A 25,104-nucleotide genomic window follows, 5' to 3' on the forward strand; every position below is an offset into this window, starting at 1 on the left:
CTTCATAAACTTTCATATCCTGTTCAAGTACTTTTGAATGACCATTCTTCCATAACACTTATGTTCTAACACATATTCTACAATTTTTATCATTCTACCTCTTCCTGCTAGAATTGCTCATTACTATTATCACAAACCCCTAAGACAGTGGCTGGAATACAGCAATATATGAATTTACAGTAACTAGGATTGAATGCCTGTAGGCAGAGATAGCATCCTTTAACAAAACAATATCACTTTCAATCTATGCTAGTAGCCTCTGCAGCTAACTCTACACCAAATTCATCTTTTGCAGGACATTACCAAAAGGAGCAAGAAACACCCAATACATTCTGAATCACTCATACCATTTCTACGAATATTATACCCTTAACTGGTAAAAGATCTGCCTTTTAAGACAGACTGGAGGAGTCTGACCAAATGTCCTGTCTATAAAAGCAAAAATCTTTAGATTTCTAGCCTTAACTGGGTTCTCATTCATGATGGCACCAAATCAATGCCATACTTGAGATTTCTTTTACCCATAGGACTCCACTGCCAGATAAAAAATTTTATGCCCTTAATACATTTTAGTGCCAATAACAGAATGACAACAGCATGAACAAATAAGTTTATTTTAATTTTATATAAAGAAATACAGGAGGCAGGCAGACCAGAATTGGTACAGCTATTCCATAAAATCAGTATAGGTGTAGACTCATTCTGTATTTCTGCTCCATTATCCTTAGATAGCATTCTCAAATTCCCCATAAAATCATCAGAGATTTAAATTAAATGTCCACATTGTAGGCAGGAAAACAGAAATGCAGAGAGAAAAAAAGGTATTCTTAAATGTCCTATATGTACAAATACCACTTTTATCTTGTTGACCTGCAAGAAAGACTGAGATAATTTTTCAGCCAAGAATTCTAAAGAAGGGGAAATGGATACTGGGTAGGGAAATAGTCTCTGACAGACTGTCATCATGTTTCACTGCAAAATACTGTCAGTTTACTTTTAGTTTAATTCAAAAGCTGTACATTCAAGTTTTTAGAAATTTCATAGTAGAAAATTTTGACTATCTACTTTTTTCACTTCTAAGTAATATTCTTAAATTGTGGTCAAAAATTATAGAAAATATGAGTTTTTGGACTTTGTTACAATTCACCTCATCCCTCTTCAACAATCCACTGATTAAATCTATGACTTTTTTAACTATGAATTTCCTCTTCTAGCATATAGGATGAAATGTGAATGAAAGCTTTCTCATATTCGTTACAGCATACAGTGCTCCCCAAACAGTCGGGGTCAAGGGTTAATGAAAAATATCTCCATATTCATTAGTTGTCCTCTTCTCATGCAAATTCTCTACAATCATACTAGTAATAATGATAGCTAATACTTGTGATATAGTATGTTCAAGGCACTAAGAGCTTTACATGAAATGTTTCACATAATACTTCCAAGAATCTTACAAGGAAGGTATTATTCTTAGGCTTATCTTACAAATGATTAAACGAAAGCAGAGGTTAATTATGATAAATATCACAAAGAAAAGTAGCTGGAAGAGTCGAGATAATGTTGAAAAAGATATTCTACAGCTAAAGGCCTTCCTATATTTTACTATATTAACAGAACTCTATTATAATTTGCTGAAGTTTAATAGGTTTCCAGTAACTATAGGTTTTTCTACATAGATTCCATTAACAGTATCTTTCTCCCATTAGAATTCACTGATGCTGAACTTGAAGAGGAAAATATGCTCCCATATTCACATTTTAGGAATTCTTTGATGATAATGGATTAATGACCAGAGAAGGCTCTCTATTTTAATCACAAAGAATCAGATAATTCATATATAAACTTGTGAGCTATGACTGAAGTCTATCCCACATTCTTTATATTCAAAAGTTTTCTCACTGATATGAATTCTCTGATGTTGAGTTAGCTGTGAACCACGAGTAAAGGCCTTCCCACATTCCTTACATTGATATGGTTTCTCACCAGTATGGATTCTTTGATGTCGAGAAAGATGTGAGCTCTGAGTAAATGCTTTTCTGCATTCTTTGCATTCATAGGGCTTCTCACCAGTATGAATTCTCTGATGTAGAGTAAGTTGAGAGCCATGACTAAAGGCCTTCCCACATTCCTTGCATTCATAGGGCTTTTCTCCAGTGTGAATTCGCTGATGTTGAGTAAGTTGTGACCCACGAATAAAGGCCTTCCCACATTCCTTACACTGATATGGTTTCTCACCTGTATGAATTCTCTGATGCTGTATAAGTAGTAAACCACGGGCAAAGGCCTTCCCACATTCATTACATACATAGGGTTTCTCACCAGTATGAAGTCTCTGATGTTGAGAAAGATGTGAACTCTGAGTGAATGCCATTCTACATTCTTTACATTCATACGGTTTCTCACCAGTATGAATTCTCTGATGTTGAGTAAGCTGTGAGCCACGAATAAAAGACTTCCCACATTCCTTACATTCGTATGGTTTCTCACCAGTATGAATCCTTTCATGTTGAGTAAGTTCTGAGCCGCGACTAAAAGTCTTTCCACATTCTTTACATTCATAGGGTTTTTCACCAGTATGAATCCTCTGATGTCGGGTAAGGAGTGAGCCACGATTAAAAGCCTTTCCACATTCCTTACACTGATAGGGTTTCTCACCAGTATGAATTCTCTGATGTTGAGTAAGTTGTGAGCCATGACTAAAGGTCTTTCCACATTCTTTACATTCATAGGGCTTCTCATTGGTATGAATTCTCTGGTGTTGAGTAAGTTGTGAGCCACGGATAAAGGCTTTTCCACATTCTTCACATTTATAGGGTTTTTCACCAGTATGTATCCTCTGATGTTGCATAAGTAACGAGCCACGAATAAAGGCCTTTCCACATTCCTTACATTCATATGGCTTTTCCCCATTATGAATTTTCTGATGTTGAGAAAGCTGTGAGCCACAAATAAAAGCTTTCCCACATTCCTTACATTCGTAGGGTTTTTCACCAGTGTGAATTCTCTTATGCAGAATAAGTTGTGAGAGCTGAGTAAAGACCTTTCTACATTCTTTACATTCATAAAGTTTCTCACCAGTATGAAGTCTCTGGTGCAGAGTAAGTTGTGAGTTCTGAGTAAAGGCCTTCCCACATTCTTTACATTCATAAGGTTTCTCACCAGTGTGGACTTTTTGATGTCGGGTGAGTTGTGAGCTACGAATAAAGGCTTTCCCACATTCTTCACATTTATACGGTTTTTCACCAGTATGAATTCTATGATGTAAAATAAGTTGTGAGCTCTGAGTAAAGGCCTTCCCACATTCCTTGCATGCATAGGGCTTCTCACCAGTATGAAGTCTCTGATGAAGAATAAGCTGTGAATCACGACTAAAGGCCTTCCCACACTGCTTGCATTCATAGGGTTTTTCACCAGTATGAATACTATGATGTTGAGTTAGGTGTGAGGCTCGTCTAAAGGCCTTCCCACATTCCTTACATTTATAGGGTTTCTCAGTAGAATGACACCTAGGATGTTGAGATAAGTAAGTATGCTGATTGAATATGGACATTTTTTCATATATGATCATCCCTTGCCTGAAATATTCCTCCTGATTTTCTTGTTGCTTTTCCAATGTGCCTCTGACTTCCAAATAATCTCTGGAACTCGATTCCTCAAGATCACAGTTTTCAAGCCTGGTACTCATTTCCCATTGGGATAATTCTGTTTCATAAGTATCGTTTTTTGGAGATACGTCTTTATTTGCACTCCTTGAAGGTAAGTCTGAAAGATAAGAGAATATCAACAATTTCTGTTGTCATTTCAGAAGGAGAGTTTCCATAGTAGAAAAGACTATCTATGGAAAACATATACAGATGATAACCGACTAATGATGATTCATTCCACTTAAAATTTTTGGATCTTATGATAGTACAAAAACAATATACATTCAGTAGAAATTATACTTCAAATTTTGAATTTTGATAATTTCTTGGGCTAGCAATATGCAGTAATATAGTACTCCTGTGATCCTGTAGCGGCAAGCTACAGTTCCCGGTAAGCCACGTGATTATGAGGGTAAACTGATATATGGAAAACCATTTTGTACCCATACAACCATTCTGTTTCTTGGTTTCAGTATTCAACAAATTACATGACGTATTTGACACTTTATTATAAAATAGGCTTTATATTAGATAATTTTGAACTGTAGACTAACATAAGTGTTATGAGCATGTTTAAGACAGGATAGACTAAGCTATGATGTTTGATAAGTATATTATAGGCATTTTCAACTTATGACATTTTTAATTTACAATGAGTTTACTGGGACAGGAGCTGTAAGCTGAGGAAGATTTGGTATAGGGAACCAATACCCATGAGAAATAACTGGCCTACATCAGTGTTTTTCAGATATTATTTAACCATGACTATAGTAATACCTACTTACATTTCACATCATAACCTGACACATATAATTTCATTAAACAGTATCTACACTGTTTCATTTTTTCTATGCTATTCTAGTCTCTTCTCTGTCACACATACACAGACACTACACATACACACTCACAGCCAAAACCCACTAAACTGACTTCATGCTGCAGTAATATGTTGCTGCCTAGGGTTTCAAAAAATATTAGTGTAGAATGACCTTACATACTAACATGTAAAAGGAACACTAGAGATCAGAGAATAATAAAAATCTAGTGAGAAAGTAAGGGAAGAGAAAACTTTTTTAAGCTAGTGGTTCTCAAATTGGTAGGGCTCAAAACCACCTGGGGACCTTGGTAAAATTAAAGATGCCCAGATACTGCACCAGACTAACTGAAACTGAATCTAGTTCATCAGAAAAAAAGCATGGAGATCTTTAGGTTTAATACTTTCTAAAACCTAACTCTGATTCAGATCATGATTTGCTATCTCTGCCTAAACTTTTAAATACCTTCCTAATTAAACACAGAATAAAATCCAAACGCTTCCCATGACTTGATAAAGCACACCATGGTCTGGTCCCAATTTATTTAGGATTTCTCCATGAGCCTTCTTGGCTTTACTGATTATTTGCCAAACATACTAATTACTTTTAGCTCTGAAAAACTCATAGAACCAATTTCAACTTACAACTAACAGGGCTTGTCAGACATCTCTGAACCGGTCTGCATGAGATATTGTATACTTTTTCTCATCCTTCAGGTTTCAATTTAAGTACTAGTTCATAAATCTTAAATATACATTTCTGCTAACAGAAGACTAGGTAATTTAAATCAACCTTCCTGATGAGAGCAATCACACAAAACATTACAGGCATCTGACTGAAGAAGGCATTGGAGAATTACAACTGGAATAAAGAGTTGGTTGGCTAAAAGTTAGAAAACATACAAATTCACAGAAATAAGCTTATCATTTCAAGCCACTTTTCCACTTGCAGAGGTCCTACAGGTCAAGACAACTGAGATGTGGAGAAACTAAGCAGTGTTTTGGACCATTTCATAAGGCTTGGGCAATAACTGGAGAACAGGGCCCACTATAAAGTTATACTTAGGGTTGGGAACCCTAAATTGGCAAAGTTGTGGGGATAGAAAATAGGTCACAGGTTGTCAAAGGTTAGAAATGGGGAAAGAGTTGACAACAAAGGGACAGCATGAGGGTATAATGGCACTGTTGTACATTGTAACTGTGACAGTGGAGTAAATGTTGAATAAAACATGAGAAACAACCTTCTAAAAGTATGCCAAGCTTAAAAGAAAGTAAAGAAGTTCCACAGGGTCCACAATGAAAAACCAGAAACTAGAAAGGTAAACATACTTTGAAGCCACAGCTACCCTTGGGACATCTGCTATCTTCAACTGCCTACATATGAAACTTAATGGTCTAAAGAAAATATCTGAGATAAGGCCCTGGACTTACAGTATGTCAGGAATTAGAAATAAACCTCTTCACAAAACTGTAACCATCCAAAGCCTGCAGTTCAGAGGGAGAGAAAAAATATTCCCTGGCTTCAAAGAAAATGACAAGGAAATCTTAAGTCTTAGCCATGTAAAAAATTCTGACTTTTATTCTGAGGATGAGGAGCCATTGGAGGGTTGTGAGAAGCAGCATGATAGTATCTGACTTTTGTCAATCATTAATCATTTTGTCAATGATTTAAACAATCATTCTGGTTGTTTTAAAACATCAGAGAACCAATGGGAAAGTACAAAAGCTGGGTGGATAGAAGCTAGGAGGCTAAGGCAATAATCTACATGGCTTGGACCAGATGATTCTGGAGGAAGGGGTGGAGAAAATAAGATGGATTCTGGATATTTTGAAGGTGTGATGAAGAGGATTTGATGATGAACTGGGCATGTAACATGAGAAAAGTCTAAGAGAACTCCAAGTATTTTGCCTGGGCATCCAGAACAATACCAGTGCCATTTACTGAGAACTTCTCATTGTAGTAGGAGCAGGTTTGAGAGAGAGTTTGGTTTGGAACTATTAGATATTATAAAGATGTTGAGTAGGCAGGTATATGTAAAAGTATGGGGTTCTGAGGAGATATTTAGATGAGATATGTGAATTTGAGAATTATCAATAAGTAGATGACTTTTAAAGCTATGGGATTTGATAAGATCACCCAGGGAGAGTTTTGAATACAAAAGGTACAGGAAAGGAAGGGAAGAAAAGAAAAAGGAAGTTTGAGGATTGAGACCTGGGACACTTCAACAGAGGTCAGGTAGATGAGAAGGAACCAGCAAAGGGAGACTAAAAGGAAGAAAAAAAAAAATTAGGAGAATGTGGAATCCCAGAAGCTAAGCGAAGAAAGTGTTTTGAGGAGAAATAATCAATTCTGTCAAATGTTGAGAGAGGTGACTTCTAATTTAACAAAGGCTTTAACAATATGGAGGTTACTTCTGATCTTCACAAGATAGTTTTGGTGGAATAATGGGGATAAGTTCTTTTTTTTGTTTTTAATGTTTATTTATTCTAGGGGAGAGACAGAGTGTGAGTGGGGGAGGGGCAGAGAGCGGGAGATACAGAATTCGAAGCAGGATCCAGGCTCTGAGCTGTCAGTACAGAACCTGACATGGGGCTCGAACTCATGAGCCATGAGATTATGACCTGAGCTGAAGTTGGATGCTTAACTGAGTCACCCAGGCACCCCATAATGGGAATAAGTTTTGACTGAAGCAGATTTAAAAGATGACCTGGAGATATGAAGCATGGAAAACTCTTTTGGGTTTTGTTGTAAAAAGTAGCAGAGAAATAGGGCCATATCCCTATTTGCTTGTTTATCAGATTTGTTTATCAATTTAAGATGGGAGAAATTACAGGTGTACAGATGCAAATGACTGTACCAGACACTGACAAATTGATGTTGCACAAGACTAACAGAACATTGCTCCAAGAATGTTACTAAACAGATGAAAAACGAGTGGAGTACAAAACGAGTACTAACGAGTACTAAACGAGTTTAGTACAAAAGTGGAGATACTAGCCTTAGATAAAGGCACATAAAGTTTATCTATCATAATAGGAAAAGAGGCCCAGTGAGTATAAAGCTGGGAGCCAGACTGATGAAGCAGCAGAAGCTTGTATAAGTTCTCCTCTGATTACTCCCATTACCTCAGTGAATTTATGAATTCAGCTCAGGGCAATCATCTTAGAGTCAGATAAGAGAAATTACAAGTCATGACTATGCAACTGAAAACTTAGCTCTGAAGTAAATAAACAAAAATTGATAGACATAAAAAAAGGAACTAATAAATCCAAAGTCATAGTAGAGAACCTGTGATATTGTGATACAATAAGAAATATATATTTAGTTCTTGTTCCTGATTTCTCATACAGAACTCCTAAAACTCTTGGAAACAAGTCCCTTTCAACCACACCTAAATTTATGCTAAGGAAGTGACTTTTGGAAAGCCCCTAAGGAGGGTAGGCTGGTTGCCAGGGGAATCAACCATGTGATCAGTGGGTTGGAACTTGTTTTTAAATGTTTATTCATTTTTGAGAGAGAGACAGAGAGAGTGAGAGAGAGAGCAAGAGCGCACGAGCAGGGGAGGGGCAGAGAGGGAGACACAGAATCTGAAGCAGGCTCCAGGCTCAGGGCTGTCAGCACAGTGCCTGACGCGGGGCCCAAACTCAGGAACGGTGAGATCATGACCTGAGCTGAAGTTGAACATTTAACCAACTGAGTCACCCAAGTGCCCCTAGGCGGGTTGGAACTTTTAGCCCCACCTCTGGAGAGGGCAAAGATGCTGGACGTCGAATAAATTATTCATGTCCAATGATTTTATCAATCATGCCCACCTAATGAAGCCTCCAGCAAAAACCCTGACTGAAGGGGTTCAGAGAGTTTCTGGGTTAGTGAACACAGTGCTGGGAGGGTATGCTGAGAGACAGCATGGAAGCTCCATACCCCTTCTCCATACCTTGCTAGAGTATAAGTCCTGATAGGTTTTTGTTTTTGTTTGTAAGGCACATGCCTGACTTAAGTTTTGATTGCTGAGGCATCCACTTCAAAGAGGCATCCATCAAAGAGGACTATATTACAAGCCACACTAAATAAAGGAGCCAGGCTGCCTCCCCCATCTGAGATTCCTTTGTTGATTTCAGTAACTAATCATTTGGACCACTTACTAAATTTTTTCTTGCTGCCCTCTTAAGTTCCCGCTTTCATTTTAAATTCAACAATACAGAGCCCAGAAACCCTAGGCCCTCATTCTCAACCTCAACAGAGGCAAAACCCTAGGTCTGTGCACTCTCTATACCCATGCCATCACTGTAGGGCCCAGGGTATGTTGTATCATTTCTAGGTCCTCTAAGTCATAAATCTTTACTTTTTCAAAGTCTCCCAATGGTTATTACTAAAGGGCATCTTGCAATCATAGTAAGAACCATAAAAGCTGGTCCAGCCACAGCACTGGTGGTTGCTGATAGGCTGAGACCAGCACAAAAACACTTTCTCTGTGCATCTCTTCCATTGGGCTGTCCCTGAGTTGTATGTTTTATAATAAACTGGTAAATGTAAATGTTGCTCTAAGTTCTCTGAGCTCTTCTAGCAAATTATTAAACCTGAGAAGGGTACTGTGGGAACCTCTGATTTATAGCCAGTCAGTCATAAGTACGGGGACAACTTGGGAGTTACAATTGGCCTCTGGGGTAGTAGGCTGTGGGATTGAGCCCTTAAACAGTGGGGTCTGTGCTAACTCTGGGCAGTTAGTATCAGAATTAAGTTAAATTGTAAGACACCCTACTGGTGTCTACCAGGAACCGGAGAACTGCCTCGTATGGGAAAATCCACACATCTGGTGTCAGAAGTACTGTGTGAGTAAAAGGAAATAGTTTTTTCCTTTTCTGTTTTAGGACAGTTATATAAACAGACTAAGAAGAAAGTACAGACTCAGAAGACTGGAACATAATTAATAAGATAGGTATTAACTATATGGATAGATAAAACTAATAATAAAACTAGAAATTGCAAAAACATAGAAAACAAATATAGAATCCTAGAATTAAGTAATTAAGATACTTCTACATAATGTTTGACATAAAAGGAAATAAAAATTAAACTTAAAATTTAGAGCAAAATACCAAGAGGAACTTGATGTGAAATCCCAAGACTCAGCTAATGAATCCTCAGAAAACTCACAGCTTTAAATGTACTTATTAGAAAACAAGAAATAATTAAAAACAAGAGAATTAAGATGTCAACTCAAGAAGAAGAGGGAGGAAAAAACAAAACAAACAAAAGAATTAGCTAGCTAAATGAGAAAGTGAGTAAACCAGAATTTAGAAGGAATAGAAATGGCCAGAAGTCCATTCATTTTTTCCAAAGCAAACAAATGGTACAAAAATATGACACGCTGGGGAAAAAAATCAGATTGGGCACAAATCTAAAACATTGGAAAGGATAAAGAATAGAAGAACATAAATCTAAGACAAGAGCTTATGAGAAAAACCTATACATAACTGAACAGTAAATTAGAAAAACTAGTTGAAATGGATGAAAATAATAAAAGTGATCCATGAATAAAGAAAATCTGAGAATACATCAATAACTACATAAGAATTTTAAATTTGAGTTTAATGTCTATGCTCCTAAAAGGCCACAGACACTGATGACTGATGGTATGACTGGTAAGGTTATCCAAACCATTAAAGAATACACAATTCAATTCCTATGTAATTGTTGTTGAACATACAAAAACATGGAAATCCACCCAAGTCATTTTACATAGTTATCTAAGATAACAAACCTGGACAATGAGAGCTCAGGAAAACGAAGTCAATCCTATGAACCAACATAGGTCAAATTTTTAAATAAACACTAGCAATGTAGAATATAGCTATATTAAGGACTGAAACATCATGATTAAATACAATTTATCCCACAAATGGAGGAGTGATTCAACATCAGAAAATCTACTTGAGACCCTGTATTAAAAATTCTCTAGGGGCACCTGGGTGGCTCAGTTGGTTAAGCGTCCAACTTTGGCTCAGGTCATGATCTCATGGTTTGTGAGTTTGAGCCCCGCATTGGGTTCTGTGCTGACAGCTCAGAGCCTGGAACGTGTTTCAGATTCTGTGTCTCCCTCTCACTCTGCCCCTCCCATGCTTGTGCTCTTTATCTCTCTCTCAAAAATAAACATTTTTTAAAAATGTAAAAAAATTCTCTAAAGCCAGAATGGCTCTTCTTTAACCTAATTAAGAGTATCAGAAATCTAAAGAAACATATTCAGTAAACATTAGAAATACTTCCAATAAAGTTTGGAAAAAGACAAGAATTGTTTTTCAAATTGTGAAATATTCAAATACTCAGCTCCTACTGATTACAGTTTTAAAAAACTGGCACAAATAGAAAAGAAATAAATAATACATTATATACAAAATGCAAAAGTATCTACCTAGAAATCCACTATTATCCCCTGGACAATTATTAGATGTTTCTATAAGATTATTATCAACTTACAGATATCAACATTTTGCTAACCATATATAGATGTGTATTATATGTATGTGTGTGTGTGTGTGTGTGTGTGTGTCTATATATATGTATTAGCCATTCAGAAAATATTATACAATAAAACAGTCCTATACATAATATCAACATTTATAAAGTACTGAGAAAATTGCTTTAGAAGAAATGTAAAAGACCATTTAAGAAAAAACTATGAAATTTACCTAAGGACATCAAATGTAGATATAGAAGGTTCAAAGACAAAAGGATTCACAATTGTAAATATGTGAATGATGCATCAGATTTCTTGAAATCCTGTATAAAATATGGCCTATATTCTTTTAAAAGCATGCCATACTTTTTTTAAAAAAAGTAAAGAAGATCCAAAGGAGGTACAATGAAGTGAGAACCACAAACTAGAGGTAAACATGCTCTAAAGTCACAACTACCCTCAGGATATTTCTTGATTTCAATTGCCAAACAGTTTCTATCTATCTTAATGGTCTGATATAACCCAAGACACAAGGCCATGGGCCCACAAAATTTCAGGGATTAATACTGAACCTCTTCACAAAATCAGAATTATCCAAGGCCTACAGTTCAGGTAAAGGAAAAAAAAGTCCATGTGATCTCAAAGGAAATGACAAGAAACACTGCAGTCTTGTTCTAGACTCTCAATGAAAAGGAGGGAAAAAAAAAATCATACTTCATCATTACACAAGAGCCCACATGAATGTAAGAAGTTGCAGAATTAGGCCTGTTCTCTACAAACTGAATTTTTTATATATAGAGCATTTATAAATGCTTGAAATATATGAAAATTAAAATATGAATTCAAAACCATGATAAAGGAACTAAACAGAAGTAAAAAAAAATAAGATCTAGGAGAGGAAGAGAATATCAAATTTCTAGAAATAAAATGATATAATCAATTATATTAAAATCTTAAGAAAAAAATCTTAAAGGCAGCCAGAGAGAAAATACCAATTACTTACAAAAGGAATAATAATGAGACAGAAGGCAGACTTCTCAAGAGCAACAATAGAAGCCAGAAGACAGTGGAATAATATCTTCAGAGTGCTGAGAAAAAAATAATTGTCAGTATAGAATTCTATACCAAGTGAAATCATCAGGCAGAAATGAAAGTGAAGCAAGGTTACTTTACGAAAAGAACAAAAATAGGGGCGCCTGGGTGGCGCAGTCGGTTAGGCGTCCGACTTCAGCCAGGTCACGATCTCGCGGTCTGTGAGTTCGAGCCCCGCGTTGGGCTCTGGGCTGATGGCTCAGAGCCTGGAGCCTGTTTCTGATTCTGTGTCTCCCTCTCTCTCTGCCCCTCCCCCGTTCATGCTCTGTCTCTCTCTCTGTCCCCCCAAAAATAAATAAACGTTGAAAAAAAAAAATTAAAAAAAAAAAAAAGAACAAAAATAAAAACAGAACATTTACTAACAATAAGCCTTGCTTAATGTATTTCATGACAAATAAAATCATCTCAATGGAAGGTATAATGAAGAGGAATAGAGTGCAAATAAAAGGATAATCATATGAATAAATATACAAGCAAACACTGTCATTATAAAACAAAAATAATGCCCATTTGGAGGGTTTAAAAGAAAACAATTAAAACATCAGACAGTAACATAATAGATGGGAAAGATGAACCATAGTTAAAGGCACTTTCAGATCCTTCATATATCTTTTATATTGTTCTGGGGACAAAGGAAACATTAACTTTAACCATTGTTAAGTATTTAAGTGACACAAACAATAATGATAATGATTAAAGGACCAAAACAGACAGAAATACTCCCAAAATATTTAAACTCACCAGCAATCACAGGTATGTAGTGTTGGTAAAGGTACAGAAAAAGAGTATAATCATATACTGCTGGTATGCTCCTGATTTTTGACAGTGAAATATACATTTGACACAGAGAGGTGTTTCATCTCTCTATAGAAGCTCAACTCACTGTCACAACAGCTTCCAACTTATTTCAAGGTAGACCCAATCCTTTCTGTTTCTCAGCTGGTTGCCTTGAAATCCCAGGTGTGAGGGTGGGGCATATAGTTTACTCAGGACTTTTGCTGCTTCTTGTGTTACTAATTGTAGTCAGTTTGGTGTGAAGTGATACCTCACTGCAGTTTTGATTTGTATTTCAGTGATGTTGAGCACCTTTTCATAACTGTTAGTCATCTCTATGTCTTCTTTGGAAATATGTCTATTCATGTCTTCTGCCCATTTCTTAACTGGATTATTTGTTTTTTGGGTGTTGAGTTTGGTAAGTTCTTTTGTATACTAGCCCCTTATTAGATATGTGATTTACAAATATCTTCTCCCGTTCTGTATGTTGCCTTTTCGGTTTGTTGTTTCCTTTACTGTGTGGATTTTTATTTTTATGTAGTACCAATAGTTTATTTTTGCTCGTTTCCCTAGCCTCAGGAGACCTATCTAGTGAGAAGTTGCTACGACCAATGTCAAAGATGTTACTGCCTGTGTTCTCCTCTAGGATTTTGATAGTTTCCTGTCTCACAATTAGGTCTTCAATCCATTGAACTTATTTTTGTGTATTGTGTAAGAGAGTGGTCCAGTTTCATTCTTTTGCATGTTGCTGTCCAGTTTTCCCAACAACAGATGTTGGTCAGGATGCAGAGAAAGGGGAATCCTCTTACATTGTTGGTGGGAATGCAAACTGGTACAGCCACTCTGGAAACCAATATGGAGGTTCCTCAAAACGTTAAAAGTAGAACTATCCTATGAGCCAGCAATCGTACTACTAGATATTTACCCATATGATACAAAAGTACTGATTCAAAGGGATACATGTACCCCAATGCTTATAGCAGCATAGCAACAACAGCCAAATTACAGAAACAACCCAAATGTCCATCGACTGACGAATGGATAAAGAAGGTATATATATATATATATATATATATATATATATATATATATACACACATACACACACACAATGCACTATTACTCAGCCATAAAAAAAAAATGAAATCTTGCCATTTGCAACAACATGGATGGAACTAGAATGTATTCTGCTAAGCGAAGTCAGTCAGAGAAAGACAACTGCTATATGATTTCATTCATATGTGCATTAAAAAAAATTTTTTTAAATGTTGATTTATTTTTGAGAGAGACAGACAGAGTGAGTGCCAGCAGGGGAGGGGTAGAGAGAGAGGGAGACACAGAACCTGAACCAGGCTCTAGGCTCAGCTGTCAGCACAGAGCCCAAGGCGGGGCTTGAACTCACAAACTGCGAGATCATGACCTGAGCCCAAGTTGGACACTTAACCGACAGCCACTCAGGCACCCCAAATATGTGGCATTTGAGAGACAAAATAAAAGAACATAGGGAGAAAAAAAGAAAAAGAGAGGCAAACCAAGAAACAGACTCTTTAATTATACAGAACTGATAGTTGCTGGAGGGGAGGTAGGTGGAGTAATGTGTTAAATAGGTGATGGGTATTAAGGAGGGCACTTGTGATGAGCACAGTGTTGTACATAGGTGATAAATCACTAAATTCTACAGCTGAAACTAGTGTTGTACTGTATGGTAATTGGAATTTAAATAAAAACTTTAAAAAAAGAAAAGACTTCTGCAAAGCAGTGTGCAAACACTGTATGTGGATTGAATGAGTGCCTTAATATTAAAACATTTAATAATTAATAAAATATTTAATTTTCATTAAATGTGTATATTTTTCAAACATCATTACAATTAATAAAAAGCTACAAACTATACTTGCATTAAAAGAAATAAAGTACATGTGACAAAAAATTAAAGATAACCACTAAGGATAAAAAATAGTATACATCTTCCAAATTAAACAAGGGGGAAAATGGAGTTTAAAAAAAACAAAACAAAACAGGGATGCCTGGGTGGCTCAGTCAGTTAAGCGTCTAACTTCAGCTCAGGTCATGATCTCACGGTTCGTGAGTTCAAGCCCCACATCAAGCTCTCTGCTGTCAGTGCAGAGCCCACTTCAGATCCTCTCTCCCCATCTCTCTCTAGCCTACCTCGGCTCGTGTGTGTGCTCTCTCTCTTAAAAATAAATAAACATAAATAAAAAAAAAAGAGATGTATCCATCCTGATTATTAGGAAAGAAATAAAAGAAGGAAGCACAGAAGATTAAGAGTAGACAAGAAACATAAAATAGGGAAGAAATAAATCCAAGCATACTGGCAATAGCAACTAAATGGAGTGAACCCTCAAATAAAAAAATAGGGGCGTCTGGGTGGCTCAGTTGGTTAACTGACCAACTGTTGATTTTGGCTCAGGTCATGATCTCATGGTTCCTGAGTTCAAGCCCCCCATCAGGTTCTGCACTGAGAGTGCAGAGCCTGCTTGGGATTCTGTCTCCCTCTCTCTCTCTGCCCTTTCCCTGCTCTCTCTCAAAAATAAACAAACATTAATAAAAACACTTATTTTTGAGACACACACACACACACACACACACACACACACACACACACAGCGTGAGCGGGGGAGGGGCAAAGAAAGAGGGAGACAGAATCAGAAGCACACTCCAGGCTCATAACTGTCAGCACAGAGCCCAACACAGGGCTCAAACCCACAAACCACGAGGTCATGACCTGAGCCAAAGTCAGACGCAACGCTTAACCTGACTGAGCCACCCAGGTGCCCCAAAATAAACAAAAATTTAAAACAAAAATAAATTTTGGGGCGCCTGCGTGGCTCAGTTGGTTGAGCAGCCGACTCTTTGATTTCGGCTCAGGACATGATTCCAGGGTCATGAGATTGAGCCCTGCCTCGGGCTCCATGCTGAGAGTGGAACCTGCTTAAGATTCTCTTTCTCTCTCTGTTTCTCCCTCCCTTCTTCTTCCCCTCTCTCCCACTCACATGTCTTCTCTGTCTAAAAATATATCTAAAATAAAATAATAAAATAAATACATAAATTTATTCTTAGGTAATATATTGTAGTGGTTACCAAACATGTCTGAACATTTGAACAACCTAAGTAGCTTCAAAACATAATATTTGTATCCCATGCTAAGAGATTGTGATTTAATTGGTCTGAGGTGTGGCCAGGGATCTGGAATTTTTAAACAAACTCCAGCTATGCATACAAATTTAGAAATTATTTCCATATTTTTTCCCAAAGTGTTCAAATATAATTCACATACCTACAGTTTATTCATTTAAAGTATATAATTCAATGATTTTTTTTCCAATTCAATGATTTTTAGTATTCACAGAATTGTGCAACAATGACCACAATCTAGAGATTGTATTCTTATCACCACAAAAAGAAACCTGTGTCTATTAGCAGTCATTTCCAATTTCTCTATTTCAATTCTCCAATTCACCTTCATCTCCCACCCCCAGCACTTGGCAACCACTAATCTACTTTCTGTCCCTATAGTTGTCTATTGTAGACATTTCATATAAATGAAATAATGTAATATACAGTCTTTGCATCTGGCTTCTTTCACTTAGCATGTTTTCAAGGCTCATCCATGTTGTAGTATGTATCAGAACTCCTTTTTATTGCTAAATAATACTCCATTTAAGGATATAACAAATTTTATTCATCCATTCATCAGCTGCTAGACATCTGAGTCGTTTCCACGTTTTGGCTGTTGTATTGCTAAATAGTAATACCTTGTAAAATTTTATTTATTTATTCAGTCAATAGCATTTCATGTCTGTTGGCTATTTGTATTTCCTTTCCCTTTTTTTTTTAAACAAAATAGTGATATTAACCCCTTATCAGACATATCATTTGTAAATATCTTCTCCCATTCAGTAGGTTGTCTTTTCATTTTATTCATGGGTTTCCTTTGGTGTACAAAAGCTTTTTATTTTCATGTAGTCCCAAGAGTTTATTAAAAGATTAGTGCCTATGTATTCTTTTAATGATTTCAGGTCTCAAATTTAGGTCTTAAACCCACTTTGAGTTTATTTTTGTGTATGGTGTAAGAAAGTAGTGTAGTTTCATTCCTTTGCATGTAGCTCTCCAGTTTTTCCAGAACAAAGAAAACCATTTATTCAAAAGACTCTCTTTCCCCCAATTGGGTATTGTTGCCTCCTTTGTTGTAGATTAATTATTTTAGCTTTAGTTTTATGAAAAATACTATTGGCATCTTGTTAGGTATTGCACTGAATCTGTGGTTTGCTTTGGGTAGTACGGACATTTTAACAATTACTAATTCTTCCAATCCATGAGCAGTGTATATCTTTCCAATTGTATTATCTTGAATTTCTTTCATCAATGTTTCATAGTTTTCAGAGTATAGGTCTTTTACCTCCTTGATTTGTTATTTCCTTTTCCTTGAACTGCCTATGAATGTCTTTTACCCACTTTTTAAAAACAAAATATTTTCTTTTCCTTAATCTATAAAAGCTTTTTATATTCTAGGTATCAATTTCATTGTTGTCAATATGAATTGCAAATATATTCACCCAATTCAAGGCCTTTTATTTTCTTTATGTCTTTTTATAAAGAAAACAATTTTCATTCAAACTTATCAATCTATTGATGATTATTTTTTAAAAGATCTAAACAGAACCTTTAGAAATGTTCTTAGTTCTCTTTCAAATCTGACCCTCTATGAAAATCTTTTTGCTTGTTATTTTTGTGATTTAGCTTATTTCTTTAAACATTTCACCAACATTTTATATTTATATCTAAAAATACCAATATGTGAAATCATTTGCCATGTAATCTGTTGTTTCTTTAGATTATCTATCACTCACCTATGACCTGTTTCCTTGTGGGTTGGATGATCTTTGTGATCTCATCTTTTATTGATCTTAATTTGTGAGAATTCTAAAACCCTCTTACTTTCCTTCAGAGAGGATGTGCATTTTCTTTCACTAGAAGTCAGAGGGCACCACCTCAAAGCATAAAATTTGAACTCCTTTTCTGGAGTTGCCAAATTATATTTATTTCTTAATTACTCTATCATTCACTCTTCTTTAATTATGCTTTTCTGTTCCTCCTACTAAGTTAACACCCACCCTAAACTCTCTACGTTTACTACTCCATCTGTCTGCAATACTGTTCCTGCATAGACTGGCCTGACTCCTGCCCTTACTTCAGTCAAGTCTTTGTTCAAATATTACCTCCTTAGAGAGGTTTTTTAAAAATCTACCTATCTAAAATAAATAGCCTACCCATACCCTGCAGTTAATTTGCCTACTCTCCTTTACTTTCAAATTCCTTATTGTTGCCTGCAAACTATTATATTTATTAAATAAATGTATATATGTAAATATATACACACAAACACATATATTTTTATTTCTCCCAGAGAATGTAGCAGAACACAAACTTTATCTAGATCATTTCTTCAATACCTACTATAGTCCTTGGTAAAGAATAGGCTCTTAATAAATATATTTTGAATGAATGAATACATTTTAAAGGGAGACAATAATATAAATCTAAATACAAAAAAAAATCTAGAAAGGAATTGACTCCCAAGTTTACATACCACTGGAGAAAAGGAAGAGCTCCTCCTTTGAGAGTGGGAAGGACTATCATAAGAGACCAAAAGGGAGAAGAGTAGGGATTAGGTGGGATTCCTTAGAGAGATTGTGCTGAAAAGCCCTTGCTTTTCTTCTCAAGTCAGAAGTCTTTTTTCCACATGACTTGGGTCTCAAAGGCAGTGTACCAACCAGTAACTTCATAAAGCCTTCAGAGAAAAGAGGAGTGAATGGGTAAAAGACAGGGACTTCAAGAGTCTAAAGAATAAAGTGATCATTTAGGTTGGAAAATCACTTGTTAAAAGTTTTAACTGATATAGGATGTCTCTTATTTTGTTATAGGAAAAATCCAACAAACTTTCTTAGACAATCACATGTTCTTCCTGAGCTATTTTCCAGTAGAAGGTGGTTCTAGCACATTCATTCAATGAACAATACAAAGTTCTTAAAATGTAATATTCAACTACAAAACGCAAATAGGAGCGAAAGTATTTGTTGTAGTGGATTGTTTACCTGACCTAATCTACCCTATTACTATGTAAATAATATAAGCTCTTCTATTGTCCGAAAAACAATATATTTCTGGATCTAATTTTCAAAATATTTTTAACTCCTTTAGCATATCTAAATTGTAACAATGCATAGCCTGTTTTTCCTGACAATATTGTTAGTGTCCCAGAATTCAAATCTAGCCCCTTGCTTATCAAATAAGAGAGAAAGAAGAGCGATAATTACACTGGAAAATGGAGAAAGCAAATATGCCCTATGAAATATTACTATTTCCAGTAATTGAAATATTCTCATTCCTTTGAGAATAATAAGAGGCAATTCAGTTACTTAAAAACAATCGAAGAAAGCAGCCATTCCCAAGGTAGATCCTGAAATACTAGGGGTACATTTCCTTACCTACTAGTGACACCAAGTTACTATAGTTCTCCAACATCACATCTCTATACAAATCCCTTTGAGCAGAGTCCAGGCATTCCCACTCTTCCTGAGAGAAGTCAATGGCAACATCCCTGAACATCACTGATCTCTGAAACAACAAATATAATACCAGTTGTGGAAATAAAGAAAATATTTTTTTCAACAGAGGGGAAATGACAGGGTACTCTCCACAAAGGAGGTAAAAAACAGCAGAAAGCCACTGACATAAATGAGACACTAAAGAAATCAATTCTTCTGAAGTACCAACATATTCCTGTTGCTATAGGTAATTCCTGAATATAGAACATCTCATTTGCAGATAAGTCTGGAAATTAAAGATGTAAAGTCGCAACTAAAAGAAATAGCACACAAAGGCAACCTGTACAATACTCTATCATTCACTCTTCTTTAATTACACTTGTATCTTGTATATCATACGTTCTCAATAAATTCAAGTTTCTCTTCCTTATTCTTTAAGAAATAAGAAAAATATTTTTGTAAAATCTCATAAAATCTGCTTCTTATAAATTTTGTGTAAAATTAAGAAATTTATTGAAACCTCAATCCATCATTGTATCAGGATATTATCTCATAAGCATTTTCCTTCTTACCAATAATTTAGTATATATTTTAATAGGCTGCAAAATAGCTCCATATAATGAATGTCTGACTTACGAAGCGTGCATTATTTACACATTTAGCTTATATAATAATCTCATAAGCATTTCTTACTTTTGGGAGTCTACAATTCTCAACAACTTTTGCGTGTGAATGATGATCTTTCTTGTTACTATTTATCACTTATAAAATGTACATTTTTCCTTGTTCTAAGCAACAGAAAGGTAGAAAAGATCATCTAAACTTACATGTACAAGATTAACACATAACTTTGACTCTCAAAGTTATCCATATTATTGCTTTATGTCAATTATGGATTACCAGGTAAGATCCCTGATCTCTTTCAGGCTCTAATCATGTTCTAATGGATCTTAAAAGCTCACAAAGCATGAGCTCTGAGGCCAGTCAAAACTAATGATCTTGTTTAACCAGGAAACTTAGGTATAAAGAGAAGTTCAAAGTTTTCTCATGCGTGGTACAATTAACAACCTTCTCTATCTTATAAAATCAGGGAATCTGCTTTTGTTAAATCAGTGCTTCTAGTCAAAGATGCTCCAAGTATTTTTGAATAATTATGTGAATATAGGTTGATTAGAAAGACAAACTTAGGAAAGATCCTCATCACTTATAAGACTGGAATGCTGGGGAGCACATTGCTGAGTGGGGTCAGTTAGGAAGGACATTTCAGAAATAAGGAATGCAAATATGCACATACTCTGTAAAAAAAGTGACTACTTAAACAGAGCATGAAAAAACACCAATTTACCTGAGCCATGGTTTTTAGTGCTCCAAGAAATGATCAATCCTCCTCTGGATTCCTATCTTAGAGAAGCACAGAGTCTGAAAAAGGCAGAGCTAGAGACAAGAAAACCGAACCATGAGACCATGCTTTTTGCAAAGTTCCAAATGAGTAAGTTAGAATTATCTTTGTTGCTCTCTTCTTCCTGTCTCTTGCTCCCATCACCAAAAAAATACTAACTGGGACACGTACAGGTGATGGTTGTTACTCTGATCAAACTTAATGCTCTCTATATACAAAAAGACAATATTTACAACAACTTCTCTACTGTTTCTGAAAAAAATTATAGATAATACATTTATATCCTTTATGCCAAAAATAGAGATAATGACCAACAGTTATACACATTAAAAGGCACAATTAAATGCTTGCTTGCAACTACTTAAAATAAACCAATCAGATTTATAAGATGACAATATTCAACTAAGCATATTTTTAAGTCCCATTTAAAAAATTTTAATTCCAGGGGCGCCTGGGTGGCGCAGTCGGTTAAGCGTCCGACTTCAGCCAGGTCACGATCTCGCGGTCCGTGAGTTCGAGCCCCACGTCAGGCTCTGGGCTGATGGCGCAGAGCCTGGAGCCTGTTTCCGATTCTGTGTCTCCCTCTCTCTCTGCCCCTCCCCCGTTCATGCTCTGTCTCTCTCTGTCCCAAAAATAAATAAACGTTGAAAAAAAAAAAAAATTTTAATTCCAGTATAGTTAACATACATTATATTGTTTTCAGGTGTACAATATACTGATTAAACAATTCTATACATTACTCAGTGCTTATCATTTAAGTGTACTCTTAATCCCCTTCACCTATTTCATATACAACCCCACCCAACTGCCCCTCTGGTAACCATCAGTTTGTTCTCTATAGTTAAGAGCCTATTTCTTGGTTTGTCTTCTTCCTTTCTTTGCTTTCTTTCTTAAATTTCACATCAGTGAAATCATACAGTATTTGTCTTCCTCTAATTTCATTTAGCATTATACTCTCTAGATCCATTCATGTTGTTGTAAATGGCAATATTTCATTCTTTCTTATGACTAGGTAATATTCCATTGTGTGTGTGTGTGTGTATATATATATATATATATATATATATATATATACACACTACTACTTTATCCACTCATCTATAAATGGACACTTGGGCTGTTTCTATAATTTAGATATTATTAATAATGCTGCAGTAAACATACGGGTACCTATATCTTTTTAAATTCGTGTTCTCATAGTCTTTGGGTAAATATCAATAGTGCAATTACTAGATAATATGGTAATATCTTGGCTATTGTAAATAATGCTGCTACAAACATAGGGATGTATGTATCCCTTTGAATTAGTGTTTTGGTATTCTTTGGGTAAATACTGGTTGTACAATTGCTGGATCATAGGGTAGTTCTATTTATAATTTTCTGAGGAACCCGCACACTGTTTCCCAGAGTGGCTGCACCAGTTTGCATTTCTACCAATTGTGCACCAGGGTTCCTTTTTCTCTACATCGTCACCAATACTTATTGTTTCTTGTGTTTTTGATTTTAGCCATTCTGACAGGTGTGAGGTAATTCTCATTGTGGTTTTGACTTGCATTTCCCTGATGACGAGTGATATGGAGCCTCTCTTTATGTTTGTTGGCCATGTGTGGGTCTTCCTTGAAAAAAATGTTCATGTCTTCTGCCCACTTTTTAATTGATTAGGGGTTTTTGTTGATTTATATAGCTTTTTTTTTAATATATATTTTGGATTCTACCCCTTTATCAGATATGTCATTTGCAAATATCTTCTCCCATTCAATAAGCTGTCTTTTAGTTTTGCTGAATGTTTCTTTTGCTGTGCAAAGCTTTTTATTTTGAAGTAATCCCAATAGTTTATTTTTGTTTTTGTTCCCCCTGACTCAAGAGACATATCTAGAAAAGTGTTGCTATGGCTGATCAGAGTAATTACTGTGTTTTCTTCTAGAATTTTTATGGTTTCAGATCTCACATTTAGATTTTTAACTGACTTTTAAATTTTTATATATGGTATAAGACAGTGATCCAGTTTCATTCTTTTGTATGTAGCTGTTCGGTTTTCCAAACACCATTTGTTGAAGAGACTTCTTCCCATTGCATATCCTTGCCTCCTTTGTGAAAGACTAATTGACCATATAATCATGGGTTTATGCCTGAGCACTCTATTCTGTTCCACCAATCTGTTTTTGTGCCAGTACCACACTATACTGATTACTATAGCTTTTTAGTATACCTTGAAATCTGGAATTGTTATACCTCCAGGTTTGTTCTTCTTTCTCAAGATGGCTAATGGGGGTCTTTTGTGGTTCCATATGAATTTTAGGGTTACTGCTCTAGTTCTGTGAAAAATGATGTTGGTATTTTGACAGAGATTTCATTAAATCTGTAGATTGCTTTGGGAAGTATGGACATTTTAACAGTATTTGTTCTTCCAACCCATGAGCATGGAATATCTTTATATTTGTGTTGTCTTAAATGTCTTTCTTTTTTCAATTTCATCAATTTCAATTTCTTTAATCTTTCATTTATTTTAAAGTTTTCCGAGTATAGATCTGTCACCTCCTTGGTTAAGTTTATTCCTAAGTATTTTATTCTTTTTGGTACAATTGTAAATGGGATTATTTTCTATTATTTATTTATTTTGAGAGCGTGAGCATGTGAGCAGGAGAGGGCAGAGAGAGAGAATCCTAAGGAGGTTCTGCACTGTCAACATGGAGCCTGAGGCAGGGGCCCAAACCCATGAACTGTGAGATCATGACCTGAGCCAAAATCAAGAGTCAGACGCTTAGCTGACTGAGCCACCCAGGTACCCCCTCCCCAGGATTGTTTTAACTTTTATTTCTGTGTGTTTTTTTTAATATTAATTTATTTTTGAGTGGGGGAGGGATAGAGAGAGGAGAAGACAGAGGATCTGAAGCAGGCTCTGTGCTGACAGCAGACAGCCTGACGCAGGGCTTGAACCCACAAACCATGAGTTCATGACTTGAGCCAAAGTCGGACTCTTAACTAAGACTGAGCCACCCAGGCGCCCCTTGTTCTGCTGTTTAATGGATTTCTGTATATTGATTTTGTATCCTGTGAACTTAGTGAATTCATTTATCACTTCTAGTAGTTTTTTGGTAGAATCTTTTGGGTTTTAAATACATATTATGTCATCTGCAAATAGTGAAAGTTTCACTGCTTCCTTACTGATTTAGATCCCTTTTACTTCTTTTTGTTGTCTGATTACTATGACTAGGCCTTCCAGTACTATGTTGAAAAAAGTGGTAAAGAGTGGGGGCACCTGATGACTCAGCAGGTTAAGCTTCTGACTCTGGATTTCAGCTCAGGTCATGATCTCATGGTTCATGAGACCTAGTCCCACGTCAGGCTGTGCACTGACAGCATGGAGGCTGCTTGGGATTCTCTCTCTGCCTCTTCCCCATGTACCCGCACACCTCTCAAAATGGATAAACATTTAAAACAAAACAAAACAAACAAAACAAAACAAAACAAAACAAAACAAAACAAAACAAAACAAAACAAAACATTGTGAGAGTGGACGTCCTTGTCTTGTTCCTGGTCTTAGGGTTTCCCAGTTTTTCCCAATAAGTATGATGTTAGGTATGGGTTTTTCATAGATGGCCTTTACTATCTTGAGGACTGTTCTCTCTAAATCTACTTTGTTGAGGGTTTTTATAAATGGATATACTTTGTCAAGTGCTTTTTCTGCATCTACTGAAATGCATGAAATGATCATATGGTATTTATCCTTTCTCTTGTTGATGTGATGTATGACATTGATTAATTTGTGAATACTGAACAACCCTTGCATCTCAGGAATAAATCCCACGTGATCATGGTGAATGATTTTTTTTAATGTATTGTTGGGATGCGGTTTGGTAGTATTTTATTGAAGAATTTTGCATCTATGTTCAACAGAGATATTGGCCTGTATTTCTTTTTTTTTAATTAAATGTTTATTTATTTTTGAAAGAGAGAGACACAGAGCATGAACAGGGGAGGGGTAGAGAGAGGGAGACACAGAATCTGAAGCAGGCTCCAGGCTCTGAGCTGTCCGCACAGAGCCTGATGCAGGGCTTGAACTCACAAACTGGGAGATCATGACCTGAGCTGAAGTCGGACGCTTAACCGACTGAGCCACCCAGATGCCCCTGTATTTCTCTTTTTTACTGGTGTCTTTATCTGGTTTTGGTCTCAGGGTAATGCTGGCCTCATAGAATGAAAGAAGAAGTTTTCCTTCCTCCTCTGTTTTTTGCAATAGTTTGAGACTAGGCATTAACTCTTTAATAAATGTTTGGTAGAATTCACCTGTGAAGCCATCTGATCCTGGAATTTCGTTTATTCGGAGTTTTTTGATTACTGATTCAATTTCATTGCT

The 25,104-nt window shown here is 36.0% G+C and overlaps 1 protein-coding gene across 6 annotated transcripts in view; it reads right to left on the minus strand.

The window, feature by feature from the left end:
- Positions 1-595: 595 nt before the first annotated feature.
- The window catches only part of ZNF420 (zinc finger protein 420), a 38,123-nt gene continuing 13,614 nt past the window's right edge, over positions 596-25,104 (minus strand). For 2 of the 6 annotated variants that reach the window (XM_045441014.1, XM_045441011.1), the window contains one exon: positions 596-3,762. In XM_045441014.1, the coding sequence (XP_045296970.1) occupies positions 1,832-3,685 (1,854 nt within the window). In that variant the 5' untranslated portion in view covers positions 3,686-3,762 and the 3' untranslated portion in view covers positions 596-1,831. Of the gene's footprint in view, positions 3,763-11,916; positions 12,002-18,390; positions 18,503-19,288; positions 19,419-20,693; positions 20,783-25,104 lie in introns of those variants that run through there. The other 4 variants (XM_045441010.1, XM_045441013.1, XM_045441012.1 and 1 more) reach the window with 4 other exon arrangements.

This window comes from Leopardus geoffroyi, chromosome E2 (assembly GCF_018350155.1).
Source record: "Leopardus geoffroyi isolate Oge1 chromosome E2, O.geoffroyi_Oge1_pat1.0, whole genome shotgun sequence".
NCBI lineage: Eukaryota > Metazoa > Chordata > Mammalia > Carnivora > Felidae > Leopardus > Leopardus geoffroyi.